The 16,714-nt window shown below is 45.9% G+C and overlaps 1 protein-coding gene and 1 long non-coding RNA gene across 21 annotated transcripts in view; one reads left to right on the plus strand and one right to left on the minus strand.

Annotated features, from left to right (window-relative positions):
- Positions 1–16,714, plus strand: part of tanc2b (tetratricopeptide repeat, ankyrin repeat and coiled-coil containing 2b) — a 98,639-nt gene that overhangs the window by 57,902 nt on the left and 24,023 nt on the right. For 12 of the 20 annotated variants that reach the window (XM_057057938.1, XM_057057973.1, XM_057057928.1 and 9 more), the window contains 4 exons: positions 3,691–3,807; positions 8,859–9,007; positions 12,507–12,690; positions 13,134–13,382. In XM_057057938.1, the coding sequence (XP_056913918.1) occupies positions 3,691–3,807; positions 8,859–9,007; positions 12,507–12,690; positions 13,134–13,382 (699 nt within the window). Of the gene's footprint in view, positions 1–3,690; positions 3,808–8,473; positions 8,689–8,858; positions 9,008–12,506; positions 12,691–13,133; positions 13,383–16,714 lie in introns of those variants that run through there. The other 8 variants (XM_057057988.1, XM_057057905.1, XM_057058033.1 and 5 more) reach the window with 3 other exon arrangements.
- Positions 3,892–6,316, minus strand: LOC130539759 (uncharacterized). The gene is made up of 2 exons (XR_008954215.1): positions 6,151–6,316; positions 3,892–4,719 (listed from the first exon to the last, which is right to left on the minus strand). It is a non-coding gene; the product is annotated as an uncharacterized LOC130539759 (long non-coding RNA).

A 16,714-nucleotide genomic window follows, 5' to 3' on the forward strand; every position in this document is an offset into this window, starting at 1 on the left:
TTTGGCTAATGTATGTTCTTGTGAACATTCTGTCTGAAAAGCTCCTTCGTCGCCCTCTGGACCTCTGCAGACAAAGGCCTTCGGCTCCATCCATCCTTTGAATGTCAACTTCTGTGGATTGAATGCTAAGCGGAGGGCTGTGAGGCCGCTGGCGGTCATCTTTATGTGAACATGGTTGTTCTGAGCTGGTGTTTCTGAGCAAAATCACCTTCGTCTCTCTCCATGCGCTTTCGCCACCTTCACTGAAGGTGGACAAAACTGATGGTTTCCCGATGCTCTGCTGTTTCCATAGTGACCGGGGATGCATGCTTGGTTTCTGTAGAGCTCGGCTCGGCCAGCAGACAGCTAGGAATGTATGTGCTCACCCACATCATGTTTCAGTATATGTTTGTGTTAATGCGTGGGCGTATGTGTCTTTGTCTGAGCGCACGCCTGAGGTCGTATGTAACTGAGACAGTGGCGCAGACGATGCTTGGTACCGTCTATCACTCTCTAATCTGCAACAAATGAGAAATGAGAATGTGTACAGCCTCCAATTCATATTCAGATCTTGTCATTTAGTAGTTGAAAGCTCAGGTTGTGTCTGGGGGGGCTGAAAAGAGGCGCCTCTTTCATGTGCGCAGCCAGCTCCATACGTGAATTTGAATCATAATATTGACTTGCTTTCTTTCCACGCTTGCGGTGGCAATTTCACCCAAGGCTTTGTATGTACGTGCTGACAGTCTCAGGAATACAGATCAGCATTTTCAGATTTTAACACCCCCCCCCTCCCGACTTATTAACCATCACGGCTCCGAGGCATCCGCTTCACACTAATCTCAGGCGTACACGCGTGCACAGCCGCATGCATATTCATACACCAGAGGATGTAACACATATCTGTGTCACAATGCCTGCATCTGCACACACTAGACTAGATACATTTATTCATAAGCTCATTAGACGAGTGGATTTGCCTGCTGCCATCCATCACACTGGCGCCCAGGCCTGGCTTGGCACCGTGTGACAACAGAGCTGCAGGAGAGAACTCCCTGGGATTTAGTCTCCTGCAGGCAGCACTGTGGAGAGGATTTACTCCAATAGACCGAGACTCACTTCACCATTTCGCAGAGGTGAGGTCAGGGAGACCAAAACCGAAAATAAACTCTAATCCAATTCACCACAGCCGCATCTATCCAAAAACCGATATCCTGAGGATTAACCCCCACGCGGCAGCATGCTAGCAAAGTAAACCTGTAAAATATGTAGACATTAAAGCACTGTTCTTAGTACAGGTGTCAATAGTTGTGTGTAAAACCACTGATATGGGAAGAAATATGGGGTTTTTATATATGTTTAGGGTTCATTTTGATCGTAAACAACCATATATTTTCATTGAATGCCAATGAGATGGTGATTGATGTCTTGCAGTTAGAAAAAGAGCAGTAAAGGCAGCATCTAATTATAATGCACTCTGTGATCAGTCGCTACATGGGATGTAAGTATTGTCCTGTCAGCTGATGAATGCAGCATGAAAACAACTCCTTCAAATATGATCAAAATGTTCGGTTCCAACTCTGTTTGACTCTATTTTTACTTGCCTGCACATGAAGACACACCAAACGGGCAAACTTGACAGATATTTGGCTTCGTTACAGTCATCCAGTGAAGGATCGCTGCGGTTCCTTCAGATTCTAAGTTTCCCGATGTAACGTTGTCCTCTGGCTCACGTCCTACATGTCCTCAGTGAGTGGAGACGTGTCCAGACCGTCCAGACACCGCAACACACACACTCGCATCCTGTAGTTCCTCATGTCAAAGTGGATTACTTCCTGTTTGTGCACAGAATATGTTAAAATCTGCTTCAGGTTGTCGGCAAGTTGCAAAATCCATTATTTATATCGTATCTTGCATTTTTTTAACAGAATTAGCGTCTCTGTCAGGATCCTGTAGAGCAGTTTTGTTCTCGTGATGTCATGAGACTGGTGCTGGGAATCCCCTCATCATTGACATTTTATTGTTTTATGATATTTCATGTCCACCCAGACTCACACAGACTTCTGTTCAGGGCTTATTAAGGTTTTCCATTATGATCCAGATCCCCTCTACACCTACGAATGTTTGTTACCACATGTGATTCCAATATTTTGATCAGAATTCACTGGTTCTCAATTTGAACTTAGTCTTAGTTCCTCAAAGGTTTACGTTTTGAAGAGAAAGCCTGAACTTTTTAGTCCCTTTGCAGATAAGAATGAAACATGGGGAAAATTATTTTTAAAATGGCAACTTAAAAAAAAAAGAAAAAAGGCTCCCTTGAGGCAGAAACTCTTTAGCGTTTTCCATTAGCCACTCAAAGGCTTTATCTTGTGTTTAGCTTTGACCAAAACATCTATACGGCTGCTGCCATATGATCTATTTCTGTCTGTTCTCACCTCAACTGGAACAAAGAATGAGGAGACAGATGGGCATTTCCACTCTCTGCACACACACATATACACACCCTGTTCTTGAATTAGCTGTAACATGAACCCCAAACAAATGTAGTAAGCAGCCTGTTCTTTGTGCAGCCATTGTTGCTTGAACATATGTTTCCACGGCTGCTTGCCGCTCGCTGCTCGGCCCACTCCGACTGCTTCCTGGATGGATTCGGACATCCATAATAAAAGTGCTAAAGCACCCTTTTAAAGCGAGATGAATCAATTAAAAACAACTTAGACCGCTGCAAGTATGAAAGTTCAAACTGATGAGACGGGCATCGGGTTTGAGTCGATTTTTTTTTTTTTTTTGTGCCTGTCGCAGCAGGAATTTTAAACTGTGCGCTTAGCATTGGGTGCTAATATTGTTGTAACTTAGAGTCATCTGCTGCTGAGAAAAGATGAAAGGTGGGCTGCAAGACCGCGTGTGGGAAGCATGGTAGCAGTATTTCTGCTTCAGGGACCGATTTTCCTGCAATGTTCTCGCAAAGTTGCTCCTGTGGATGAGGTCAGCACATGCTCGAGTGTTTATCTGTAAAAGACCCATCTGCACCGCTTCAGTCACTCATGGTTGTGGAAGCCAATCTGGGCAAATGTCCTTTAAATCTTCGCGTTGTGACGGAGCTTCCAGAATAAGATCCTGTCACAAACACCAACCCCCACGCAGCTCCCTCCAAACGTGTTGTCCAATGTTTGCCGGTGCCTCAGACTTTGCGCTCGAGTCAAGGCGCGAGAATGTTCAAAAATGGAGCTCGTTAGCATTTCTTGGTGGCGATCATGACACCGGACTCATCGACATGACACGATTAGTTATCACACTTCCTCGTTTTCAGTGAATGAGTTGATCTGAGGTGATTCTGCGCCGACAGACAGAAATAGGATGGCGATTTTTCCATTTCGGGCGGTGGCCGAGCACGGACGCAGCCCTGCGCCGCTCTAACCCCCCACCTGATTACCTGTGCTGCATGTTTACCTGTGCTTTAGCGCTGTTTCCACCCAGGCCAAACACTGAGCCGCCCCAGAAAGGCATATGGATGTTTTCATTTTATTAGTCTGCTGCTGCTGCAAGTTCACAAGCTCTTTCTCTCCTGTCCCTGTCGCCCCTCTCTTTTCTCTTCCTTCAACTCTGTGGCCTGTCTGTGTGTGCGCATGTGTGTGTGTGTGTGTGTGTACATATATATATATATATGTGTTGTCTTCTTCTCTATGTGTGTGCATGTGTGTCCTCTGCTCCCAGCCCCTCTGCGGAAAGCAAAGTTTGTGGAGAGCCCTCGCATTCCACAATCAGAGCTTGGCTCCCCTACACACACCTTCACCACTGCCAAGAATCCAGACCTGGACACACACTGCCGGGGTAAGTTTTTTTTTTCCTTCCAGGCGGCCACATCGCTTCTTGAGTTCATTGACAGAGGAAAGAGTCAGATCAAGGAGAACCTCGTTCTGTGGTGCGCTGCTACGTGTTTCAGCATCGGGATATTTATTCATTTACAACATTCAATAACTGCCTACTGCAACCCCCAATTTATGCATTTAAACTTATATAAAAAACTTCTATAAAGTCATGTCTGAAGGTGGATTATAAAATAAAAAATCCACAATTTGCACAGTTGGATTTTGTTGCACACGTATGCGTGTGGTTATCAAATTAACATGTAAGGATGCATTTATATCCAGGGGATTACTTAAGAGATTACTGAATTAAGATCTTACAACCAATTTAGCATATTCTCTTAATTCTGTCTTGTTTTGTCTGGGTTGCTTCCATGTCTTTGACTCAGGGTGAGTTTTGGGTAGTGTGTGTGACATCACTGAGGTCGTTATTGAAACCCCGGCGCCCACATCCTCGCTGCCTCCTCCCTCTCTGTCTCTAATCCTCTTTCTCTGCTGTCTCACTGCTCTTCACAGATTCTGTCAGTCTCTGTTTTCTGTCCTCAGTTGGCAGTTGCTCGGTAATCCTGTGGACCGTCCAGATTTCACATCCTCTTCTTTGCCGTCCTGCTTTTAAACTCTCTTTCTCGTATATCTGCCTTCTGATCTCGCCGCTCCCGTTCCTGTTGCTACTGAGAAGTGCAGTGTCAGTTTACATGCGTGTCCCTGGGGTTGGGTGGACAGGACAAGGCTGCACGCCCAGGAGGCCGGCTAAAGACACGAGCGATGTGGTGACGGTTGTCCAATGAAAATGGGGGACAGGGTGTTACCAACGCTGTACGTCTGCCAGCCTCTTCTGCTGAGCTTCTGCTCAATGGGACTCCTAAGTAGGTGATGTCTGTGGAGAAACGTGTATCTTAATAGATTCATTATAGCTGCACAGTAATGGTGAGAGGTTTGAGCACAAGCTTGAATGGATGAACATATATTTGTCCTTTGGTTCCCTTCTTCCGCGTTGTTTATTGCTATTCTTGCTACAGATATTGTCGATGTAAATATATATTTATTGATCTATTGTCTGCTTGGCCAAATGTAAATAGTGGTGTTAAAAACTAAGGGGTCACTCTTTCTTAGAGTTCATATATTGTTTACAGTGGCCGTGTCTTCGCTTTCTTCGTTGTGTAGAACGTTAGAATATATAGAATTTCATATCAGAAATATGGGGTTTTCTTTTTGGTTATTTTTCTCCAATTCCAGATAGTTTGTAGACTATATTTTTGCCACATGCCATTGTTAGCCAGTCTCATGGATGAACAAAACCCCTCCTTTTCTCATCAGGCTAGACATCTGTGAAACAGAGAGTAGTGTTATGAGGAGTTATGATGAGCCAAATGTAACATTTAGGTGCTGATCTCTTGCACCACTGAGGCAGGAAAAGGGGGTTCCAGACAGACCCGATCCCGCCTGTGCTGTAAGAGCTTCAGCTGGAGATGCAGCATTAAGAAGAGATGAGGTTTTTCCGGGCGAGGACTCACACCGCCGTGGTGGACAGATGGACATCTTAGCCTTTAACGAGACCTCACTTGCATGAGTAGCAGCGGGGCAGTGACTTAAACATCTGATCACACGCCAGTCGGTGATCTGCTGCTGACAGAGCCTGTTTGCCTGCGGGGAACCAGGTATCAGCTGATTCTTATGGGCCACGGCGCTTGTGAGAGAGCCTCTAAAATTAGAGAGAAAGCTTTGAAAGCTCGTGTAGCACAAAGGTGGGATGTGAGTGCCAGTTTTTAAGGCTGCAGCATTGAGAGTTAAGACCATTAAAGGAATCTAAAACAGTACCTTTGCAATCTGCCCTCATCTGTAGCGGAACACAGCCAACTTTACAAATCAAAGGAAGATTTCTGAGAAACGCCACCTGGTGGCCAGTTGTGATCTCTGAAAATGCCAAAAATCAAAGCCGTTGGAGATGACAAAACAAAGATGAAAGGAAGTGATGCTGCAGCGCTCTTAAAGCCTGTTCTTAATGGTTCCCAGCCGTGGATCCACCAGCCTGTTATCGTATCAGCCCCTCCTCGCACAGCCCCAGCGTCCTGAGTGAGTCCCAGTGTGCTTTCATTTATAAACCCCTGGATGTTGTGGTACAGATAAGACCACCGCTGTGCTCATGAGGAATGTGCTCTCTTCCTATCTCTTGATTGACCTTCCGGTGTCTGGTTTCTGGATGATGTGCGAAGCTTTGCTTGTGCGTGCGTGTGCTGATTCTTCACTATGTTTTCTCATGTTTTAAATTGTTTGTTGTAAATTGTTCTTTAAAAAGATTTTACCTCACCTTCTTAAATACCGTCCACAGGAGTCAGTTGTTGACCTTTGGGGTCATGGTGATGGTGCAGTTGCAGGTGGGGGACGGAAGGCAGCACGTGGCTGGTGTTGTCTCGCCTGGACGTCTCTGACGCCGTCCGCTGGTCCGTCCAGTCCCCTGCCCGCAGCGCACATGCTTCTCCCGACCCCTCTCGCAGCGTCGGGGTCTGAGCTGTGGACGGCCAGGGAGAAACAGATGCGCTCGCACAGAGACGCATTCCTAGCTGCGTGCAAATATAGTTGCTATGGCAACAATCTGTCTCCCTCACAGTGCAGGAATCCGATGTAGAAGAGCGAGAGAGAGAGTGTCTGGGCTTGGTTGAGGGGGAAAAAAAACCCACAATGAGGTTTTTTTGGGCTGATCTTCCTCAGTTTTATCTTGTAAATTTACCCAGCGGCTCTCTAAGTGTTTCTGAGTTTTTTCTCAATCTGCCGCATCGCTTTGGTGTCTGATTGTCATATTCTGTAACATGATCAGTGGACAGCTTGGCAATATTGTTATATATGCATCCCCTTTGAAAGGGCCTCGTTAGTTATGGGTACATCTTGCGGAACGTTTGAAACAGATGCCACTAATTCAGACGAAACACAAGCGTCTATTGGACGCATCCACAATGGTCGCCATGTATGACTGGGAGATTGTGTGTAACTCCCGCGTGCAGATCAAAGTTAAAATGCAACTGCCCGTCTCCACCCGTCCAGTAACCGGCTCTGAGGATGACCAGCAAGAGAGTAATACTAAGTAGATGAATAACAGGCAGACTGGAAGGAGAGTGGTGCACGGTCACGTCCACAAAACCCCTCAAGAGCTGTTGACTAATCAGCGCTAATGTATTCAGCACTTACTACCACCAGCGTGTCGACCGGGAAGCCTTTGCTGCCCGCGTGCCCAGACAAGCAGGCCTGCAGACGCTACCGCTAACACATGCAGCGCACATACGGTGCAAAAGTCTTCACGGAGACATTTGTCCTTTTCACAGAGAGCGAAATGAACAAATTTCCATTTTCTCCCAATGCGCGGCCGAACTGTGTGGCGTGTGCTCGCGTCAACCCACTGCACAGAAACATACCATTGATATCTGCCTCTGTGTTTAGTATGGTTTGGGATTCTTCAGAGCCATTTAGGGGTCATGTTTTTGGTATGCATGTGCCGTTAGGTGACTGGTGGAAGTTGGATTGATGTCTAAGCGTTGTTCTCCTGTCAGTTTCTCCCGCTAATAACTGCATATTCATTAATTTTCCTGTTAGCTGAAGCAGGATTTCTGACCTACACCTTCTACATTACTGCATTGAACAATTATCCTCAAGGGATGGGGGGGGGGTTGTTGACCTTGGGGCTTTCATACTCTGCTGCCTTACTGTGTCTACATTACTGAGCTGCCATATCCATCTCATCACATCTGCTGTGTAATTAGCTGTTTTGGACCTTATTTATCCAGTGATTGCCTCATTATAGTTTGCTGCAGCACTTTAGTAACATGTCATTCCCATTTGGCTCAATTTAGCTGTGCATCTTGAAATGTCCGTCTTCTTTACTGGCTCCAATACTTGGAGCTAATCTAATACGGAAGCGTGCGGCGCCCTACCCAGAGAGGGGACTCCAAGCCTCAGATTGTCTGTCCCTCTGAGTAAGCGGCCACAGGCTTTAGACAAGCTGTCTGTCCTGAGATGTGGAGCCTGCTCTTGTCTAATGGCTGCCATCAGGGCTACCTGCCATTCTGGTACAACCTGCCCTGCAGGAAAACAGCATAGGGAGGCGAAACTGCCATAATCTGCCTGACTGCTGTTTATTTAAACACCAGCCATCTCGTGCACTCCATGTCATTAATGACCGGGCCAATTCAGAGGCTTATACATCTAATCAGCTGTTTGTACTCCTTCTACGGGAGTTATCGGCAGCCCTGGCTGAGAGTGACACTCCAAAAACAAAGTGAAAATTAATTAAACCTGATATGGCAGAAAGCTCCTCCGGGGAATAATTGCAGAGTGCTACTGGAAAACAGAGTACCAGCAACGACGCCTTGTTTTAAACGTGTAGCAACCAGGCAGCACAGCTCAAGGAGGACATCCTTAAGGGAATTTTTGTTGTGTGTCTCGCTGCGGTGTGTGTTTCTGTGTGTTGTGCTGTTGTTTTTATCATCTGATTAGCATGCAGGCGTTCACGCTCTCTCTGGGAAGTCTCTGTAAACTGCATAAAGATAGACTCACATGCATTTTATCTTGAGAACTCTCTCTCTCTCTCTCTCTCTCACACACACTCACACACACACACCCAGGTGAAGGGCGTATCTCATTACGTCACACAAGCTGCAGTGGAGATGAGTGGTGCGGAAGGAGCTGTCATCAGCGTGGAGGGCTTTTACTCGTCGCCGTGGAAGGAGGCTTTTGTAAACATCTTCTCGTTGTGCTTTGAAGGATTTTTGCCGTGGTGTTAGAAGGCTTCTCAGCAGAGGTGACCTGCTTGGTTGGAATGTTTGTGTGATGCAAAGAAGAGTGTTGGGACGTTCAGGTATGCTGTGCAGGTGGCGTGCCTGCGTGTGTTGGGACGTCTGTGGTGGAGCCGACCGGCTGTGTGTTTAGCAAAGCTCACAGGATGTTTTCGTTACCTGCCTCTGCCCTGCGCTAACATCTTCTGCCTTCCCCTTTCTCCTGCCCTCGCCTTTCTTTTTGCCCCTGCAGGGGAGTCGAGCCAGGAGTTGGGCCCCCCTCCGTCAGTGGATGAGGCAGCCAACACATTGATGACGCGCCTCGGTTTTCTTTTGGGAGACAAAGTGAGTGAGGGGCCAGCCGGCGCCCAGTACAGCATGGAGGAACCTGAGGCCAGACAGGTAATGGTGCCCTCCGCCACTCCTGACGTTGCTTTTTCATCCTGTGATGTCTCTTTCTACATTTGCCTCTATATTCAATTCAATTTTAAATCATATCCAACTGAATACGGTCATTTTTGGGTTCTAGTAAATGTGTTCTGGTTGCAGCAAATGCTGCTAATTCTCCCATTTCTCCACATTTTGAGCCAGTTTCTGTGAAGGTTGGTATCTGCGTTATTGTGTCACGTCTGTAGCTCAACCCCTGCGTTTACTTCATTCAGACAATTTAGCGCAACACCCAGCAAACACACACAGTGACACACGTTAAAACAAACCTTGATCCTGTGTGATTATCAGGATATCGGTGATGTCATCGATAGTGCTAAAACGCTCAAGGCTGATCTAAGTGTTGGTTCCTATATGTGTGTGTGTGTGTGTGGAGATAAATGGAGCGTGACATTATTTCAAACCTCCCACTGTAACATTCACAGGATAATGGCAGATTTATCCGATTTACCTCCGTTTGAGCTCAGCTGTGCTTATATGTATTTGCCAAAACAGTAGTAGGTGTTTTATTAACATTTTCTCTTTGCTCTTGTGCTATTATGTCATTTCTGCACATTTCGACCGCCAGAGATCTTAGACAAAAACCCTCTGATGTCTTTTGATCTGTTTTGACATTTGCCTTCACGGTGCCTTTGGATTCTGATTTTACCTTCACCTCTAGATCAAAAGAGAAGTCTGTTGGCATAGAAACAGAAATATAACATCTATATAATAAAAATATAACAAACAGTCTAATTTATTGGCGAACCTTCTTTAAGCCCCAGCCGCAGGTTCTTCTTGATGTTTGGCAGTTTGAGCAATTTTTAAGTTGCGAGTTTGACAACTGTGACACAAAGTGAAGCTCCACTGATGGCCCGCTGTCTCCGTTTGACATGTATGAGGTTTCTAAATCAAAGCTCCGTTAGCAGCAGTCGCTAAAGACGGGGAAGCGAGGACCCGAGGGATTAGCAAACCTGTTGCTGAAGCAGGCCTGGATATGAGCTGTACGGATGAGCAGTTAGCATGAGGTTAGCATTGAAAGCGAACTGACTCTTTCTGCTTGATACGAGTGCTTCTGGAGGAGAGGGGGTGTATAAATTGAGAGAGGTCTATTCAAGCGCCTCTTTTTTAGGTACGTGAATCATAGTTACATTCTGCTGCACTGTGCTCACACTGGAAAGTTATTATTTTAGATACAGTCAGGCATGTTTGGGCAGGGATTTGAGCTCTCTTTTTGGACAAAAAAATGATTGACTTACCTTAATGAAAATATGTTTGAAGGCATTCATTGCAACAAATAGCTAACAACATGTGTCATGTATGACAGTTGTTAAAAAGGTTGTAATTTCACAGTCCAAATACTTTTCTGCTTAGATATAAGAACATCAAATACTAATTTGTCTGATTCATTACCCACCAAATTTGACTAATCTTGCCTCAGGACTCAGTTGCAGTTGATATAGTAAACTGCAAAAATGGAGTAAATTCACATCTCGATGTTTACAGAAGGCTCAGAGTTTGTCCTTTCCGTCCTTACCAGCGAGCATCAGGGACTGTCTTTTAAAGCCGTACCATTCATCCTCCATCCCACATGGTTAAATCTCCATATTAGCTGCTGCCAGACCTCGCCAGCTGACAGAACAAGGTGACCTTAAACTAGCAGAGCGTGCGGTTAATTGCCTTTTATACTCTCGTGCTCTCACTACCCTCAGTAGACGCAATGTTAGAGCTCCGTCCAAATCCTCATGTGACATTTAAGTTGGGCCACACGAGCTGAAGTTCATTTCCCTGGCAGACTAAGCTGCACGGCCTCCTTGTTTTAATGTCGTGGACGTTTGCTGCCGTTTAGCTCCAGTTCCTTCAAACGTGACAGCGAAGAGAGGAGCAGAGGGCAAAGATGACTGAGAGAATACCTGTCAAAACGCTGTTTTTTTTCTTTCACTCACTCACAAATAGAGGGCAGAGGTCACATTCTGTGGAGGATAGTGAGTTGTTTTGCTTTTATTCTCCTGTTTGTAAGGTAACAGTGACAAAGCTACACTGCCTTTTTAGAACGCCTTCAACAAACAAACAAACAAACACACAAACAAACCTGTTGTGATTATAATGTGTTCTGCAGACCCTTTATTATACATGTTTCGAAGGGTATTTCTCATATGTGCTCAATGTAGTAAACAAGCAAATGTCCTGCATTGATGTTCACAGAACCTGCATAGTTTTATGTTAAAAGGTACCAGAAATAGAACTTGATTTGAGTTTGTAGTCGATACAGGTGATGTAAAAAAGTCTTGTCCTTGGGTGCTTTATATTTAGAACCAGTTAACAAATGTCAGCACGTTAATTGAAAAGGTAGAATGAACCGCACTCGATCAAGGTGAGTATCAGCATTTCAACGGGCTGTATTTGGCGGTCAAAGCAGGAGATCTGTCGTATGAAGTTATCTCGTATTCGCTGTGTACATTATCTAACGGCATCACTCAGACTGTGTGCTGTTTTCACTCAGAATAAACAGGTTGGAGATGTTATCTGCTCTCCCTGCAGCTATGATCAGCATTTTTCACCACCGACCTGTTCTAACCAAGTCTTCCCCGACGTGCCTTCTCCATCAGCCCTCACACAGGATTGGCAGTAGGGCTGTGATGTGTTTGCTGCTGGGAGCAATTAGAGATCAATGGTCTTGATCAAGGACCCAGGGATCAAACCCCCTATCCCAAGATTAATTGGCAGCTCAGTCTATCTTCGGAGCGCGAGCCTCAGAAGGCTGTCAACAGATAAACGACAGATTAATCAATAATGAAAAACAATTGCTAGATTCAGCACCGTTCCCCGCTGAGCAGTTGTGTGGGTGTGTGTATTAGCTTGGTGTGTCCTTCTGTCTCCTTCCTACAGATTAAACCTGACTAGATTTAGCCTTGAGCGCCACTTCACCCCTCCTTCACTCGCTGTTTTTACCCCGATGTTGAACCTGAACTCATCCACATCACCATTAAGGAGGGTCACCGGGTTGATGCGTGTTTTCCACATATGCAGCACAGCCACTTTGTCTCGTTTGCCTCTGCACACTTCAGATACTATGTGTCCTTTAGGTATGATGCTTGTGTCCGTGTTTGCTGAAGTGCCTCTGTGGATACCTGAAAATACTTTGTCTATACCTCTTGGAGCCTGGCAGCGTTAATTAAACTATCATTATACGCTGTCTAAAGCTTAGCGTTTCTAACTAAAGCATTTAAAATGCTGCATCTTTTAGGATACAAAAAGAATGTAACGATGATTATTGGTCTTTTCTTTTACAAAAACAACCAATAAAAAGCAACTTGGTTAGATATTTCATAAACACTCGACAGTTGTGTAGATTCAGTCATGGGGGTGGTTGAAGGCCACTGGGATTACTGGTGAGCCGCCAGTCAAATGATTCACGTTGCTGGGTTGAAACTGCTCTTTTTGAACTGTTTGTGTTGATCTGTTTGTGCGCCAGGGCCAGAACCAGAGGATCAGCCCCTGCTCCACCTTGACCAGCAGCACTGCCTCACCCCCTGCAGGGAGCCCCTGCTCCACCCTTCCCCCCACCATGCCTGGCCAGACTGGCAACAAGGACTGCGCCTACGGTTCTGTCACCAGTCCCACCTCCACCCTGGAGAGCAGAGACAGCGGGATCATCGGTGAGACATTTAACACAGGCTGATCCTATTCCCTGTTGGTTTCTCTCATTTCAAAAGTGATCTGCGGCTGTAATTTGATCTATTTAATGAATACGAATTGACCCCGACAGACCATCTTTTGGGAAAAATTAATAGTTTTGAGCTTTTAATAGAATTGCATTTTGTGTGGAGGACCTTGTGTTTCTCTGTAGGTCAAGATAATAACACAGCAAGATTTACAGGAGAAAATGTATCTGATGAAAATCCTCTAGTTCCCCTGAAAGCTGATTGCTGATCTCACATTGTTAGCAGGAACCCAGGAGTGATAAAACACACCCTGATGAATTGTTTTTGGAACAACACCTACAGTTTAACCAGACAAAGGCTCCGCTTCCGCCAGTACGTCAGCAATCAGTTCCCAAAGCCAGTGAGAGAGGATGATCGTTGCTGTTCTTGTGTTGCAGCAACACTCACCAGCTACTCCGAGAACATGGAGAGAGGTGGGAAATACGGCGAGGGCTCCCGGGGAAACCTGAAGCAGTGGCATTCGCAGAAATCAGGCATGGACTCGTTCCTGTACAGGGTGGATGAAAACATGACCGCCTCCACCTACAGCCTCAACAAAATCCCAGAGCGCAACCTGGAGAGCATGTCCTCCCACTCTGCCCACTCCATCCCTCTGTACCTCATGCCCCGCCCTAACTCTGTGGCTGGTGAGTCCCTCCGTCCTTCCTGTCCCTCCTTCTCCGGTCAGAGTTGAGCTTTTTTCATTTCCCTGGCAAATGTAAACTGTATTTCTGATTCCTTAATGTTTTCTCCTTCCTCCATTCATGCTGTTTTTCCTTGTAGACCTCAGGAATGGTTTTGTACAAATTACAAATGAGCTATTTTTAAGAACTATTTCTCTTTGATTTTTACTACCTCTAATTCTAATTCTATGACTTTATCTACTCTGTCATATTTTCCACCACTCTGACATGTAAGGAAGGTCATATAAGGTCAGCAAAGAGGCAAAAGTCTTTACATAAAAAAACAAAAAGTAAAAACATGCAATGTCTGGAAATCTGCAGCGGTATTTTGTTAAAGTCTCAAAGCCCTCTGCTGCAGACCGAACCCACAAACAGAATGGTGATAATAATAATTATACATTTGTTTTATATTGCGGCTTCAGAAATATCACAGAGGAGACCTGGTATTTGAGAGTGTGGGCCACAGACGCCTAAAGAAATGTTCCCACAAGTACAACTAAAAGTATCAGTGGAAAAAATGTCAGTTTTAGAACAGTGAGACTGTCCTAATGGGCCTGATTGTTTTATTGTTCTCAGCATCAGAGAGGCTGTTAGAGACAATGAGCTTTATTATGCACTCCTCTCACTCCCACGAGTAGAAGCGTGTGTGTGTGTGTGTGTGCACTGTGTTGTAGACACACACTCTGGCCTAAATGCTGTTATATGCCTGACAAGGCGTGTCGCTGCAGCTCTGACCCTCTCTTTATGCTGGTCATGTTCTGCTGTTTGACTCCACTGTCTGGATTCACTCCCGATACGCTCCCAGCCCTGTTTTGAAGGCGTACCGTGAGCCGCGGATGACGCAACCAACGGGTGAAGGAACGCTGCTTCTGAATTTAGAGAACGGGAATTCTGCGCGGGGAGAGAGAGGGACGTGAGAGAGTTTCGTAATCCCTCTGTCTCTCTTCCGCAAAGACGTATTAGACGATGTAGGGGCGGGAGGCGAGTGCAGGCTGAGGATCGGCTGCAGCAGTGGCACATCAAAGCCCGAGGCGTTCACCGTTTCCATCCCCCAGAGTCACCCAGACGCGCTTTGATGTGTGCAGAGAGAGAGGGAGAGCAGGGGCAGAGAGGCCTGCTCCTCTCTTTAATGAAGCTCCGTGTTGGTCGAGCTCAGGGTGGGATAACCAGCGCCAGGAGCTCTCTTCACGGTGCCGATGCTGCTGAGTAATAACTCCGTTGATAGCGCGTTACGTCACTCTGGGTACGGTGGGTAACTGACATTTAGAGCCTGATAACATTTAGAAATATTACAGTTTAGCTGTTTTAGAGAAAATAAATGGATTGTCGCTGTGACCTTCAGCTTCGTGCTCACCAGCTTCACCAGCCTTTTCAAGAGCAAGCTGTAAGATTTCACCAGATTGAAAAGAAGAACGCGGATAGAATGAGGAACACCTGATGAAGGGTTTTCTGAAGACGTCCTTTGGTTTACGTGCAATGAAAAGCGGTCGCAAACAGCCCAGTGTATGAAGTCTGCAGGAAAACCTTCCTCAACACATGACACAGTGCATATTGATGAGTATAACTCATCCAAATTAAAACCTAAAAATTCCATTTTAAGTGGTCTAGCCCCTGTGAATGAGGGGGACTTGGGAAGCAGATGCAGACGCAGCGGCATCACTGCTCTGCCATTTAGTTGGTTCAATACCAACAATATCAAGCAAAAGCTTTCTGCTTTTGACATCCAGAGGGCAAACCAGCAATCATGTAAAGCCACAGAGTGTACTGCAAGTAAAAAGTCTGGACTGTTAAAAGCATGAAAATCATGCGGAGAAACACATTACAGTTCGACACAGGTTGAGCTGACCGCAAAAGCAAAACTTACAACCCAACCATGCAACAAAAGTAACTTTTCCGCTTCCATAGAACAGGCAGAGAGCGATTAAATGTGTTTGAACCAAACCCCGCTGAAACTGTAATAACTCTATGAAGTATAAAAAGGCATAAAAGAACCAGAGATTCGGCGAACACGCGTCTGAGTTCGCAGAACTTGGATAAGAGCTCACCCGAGATAACGTTTTTCAATTTGCGGGGCAGACAAGAGCAATTGATTTCCGTTTGATCCTGATTTGGTTTTCTCCTTAATCCCACCTCTGCTCATGTGTAATACCCGGAAATATTATTGTTTAAATAGCAGCACCTCCGCTTTATCACCTCAAGTCATCGCTGGGGGACATGAGCAGAGAAGTGAGAGGCATTTAGAGCATCAGCAGCCCCCTCATATCTGCTCCCGAGCTGATAGTATGACGGCGTCTGGATGGCAGCCCAGCCAGTCTTTAACTGCGTGGCTGTCAGCGTCAAGAGCAGGAAGAGCCCGATGTGTCCGTTTTCCCACTCGTACTCTTCCAGGGAGGTTTTCCTTTCCCTGTTTGCTGTTTCACCACGTGTGCAGTCGGAGTTTGTCGTGATCCCCGGCAGCCTGCTGCATTGCAGATATGATGAGGGCAAAGAGTCTTTACATGCAGGAAAAGTAGAACTTAAGGCGGGAAGACCACGTAGGCTCGAGTCAGATTAGCAGATTAAAGCTGCTGCACTCTCTACGTTCAGCCCAGTTGGATGACCATTACTCCCGGTCCCATCAGGGCTGAGCCTGCGGCATTCCCAGCTGCCATTTTTCCTCCATTTTGCGGAACCCCATGTGGATTGTTTTTGTCTCGATGGTTGGTGTGACTCAGAAAGGCTTGAGCAGCACTGCAGCACTGTTTGACCCGCAGTAGCAGGACAGCAGCATCATCACTATGCATTTATTCCAGGGGTGACTGAAGAAAAACAGGACCCAAGTGAGCGGAGACATGCCGGGCCAGGCGCACCGAACGCCAAACAAATGAATTTGACTTTGAAATATTTCAGCGTCGCTTCAAAGAAAGCGGCTTCAGACGAGATCAGTGTGACATCTAACAAATAGAATGATGGCTCATTTCTGCCACCGATGACAACTTGGTGCTCGCAGCTGCTGTTTCAGAGATTGGTGATGGACCAAAAAATGCCATTAGCCAAATGTTCAGACAGCCAAAACTCAATTTGGAAAGAGAACAAAAGCAAACGTTGGGTTCCAAGTTGTTGCTTCTCCTGTAACTGCCCATCACAGGTTGCAGATAGATCTTTTTTTTGGTCTTCATTATCTACAGGTACGTCTTTGTTTTCATTGTTTTCATTGTAAATTGCAATGAACGTCCAGTTTCAGGTGTGTGGAACAAGCGCTTCCCCCACTTACACGCACTGGTGGCGGCAGATCTCATCTATGACTCACTGGTTGC

This window comes from Takifugu flavidus, chromosome 1, assembly GCF_003711565.1.
Source record: "Takifugu flavidus isolate HTHZ2018 chromosome 1, ASM371156v2, whole genome shotgun sequence".
Classification (NCBI taxonomy): domain Eukaryota; kingdom Metazoa; phylum Chordata; class Actinopteri; order Tetraodontiformes; family Tetraodontidae; genus Takifugu; species Takifugu flavidus.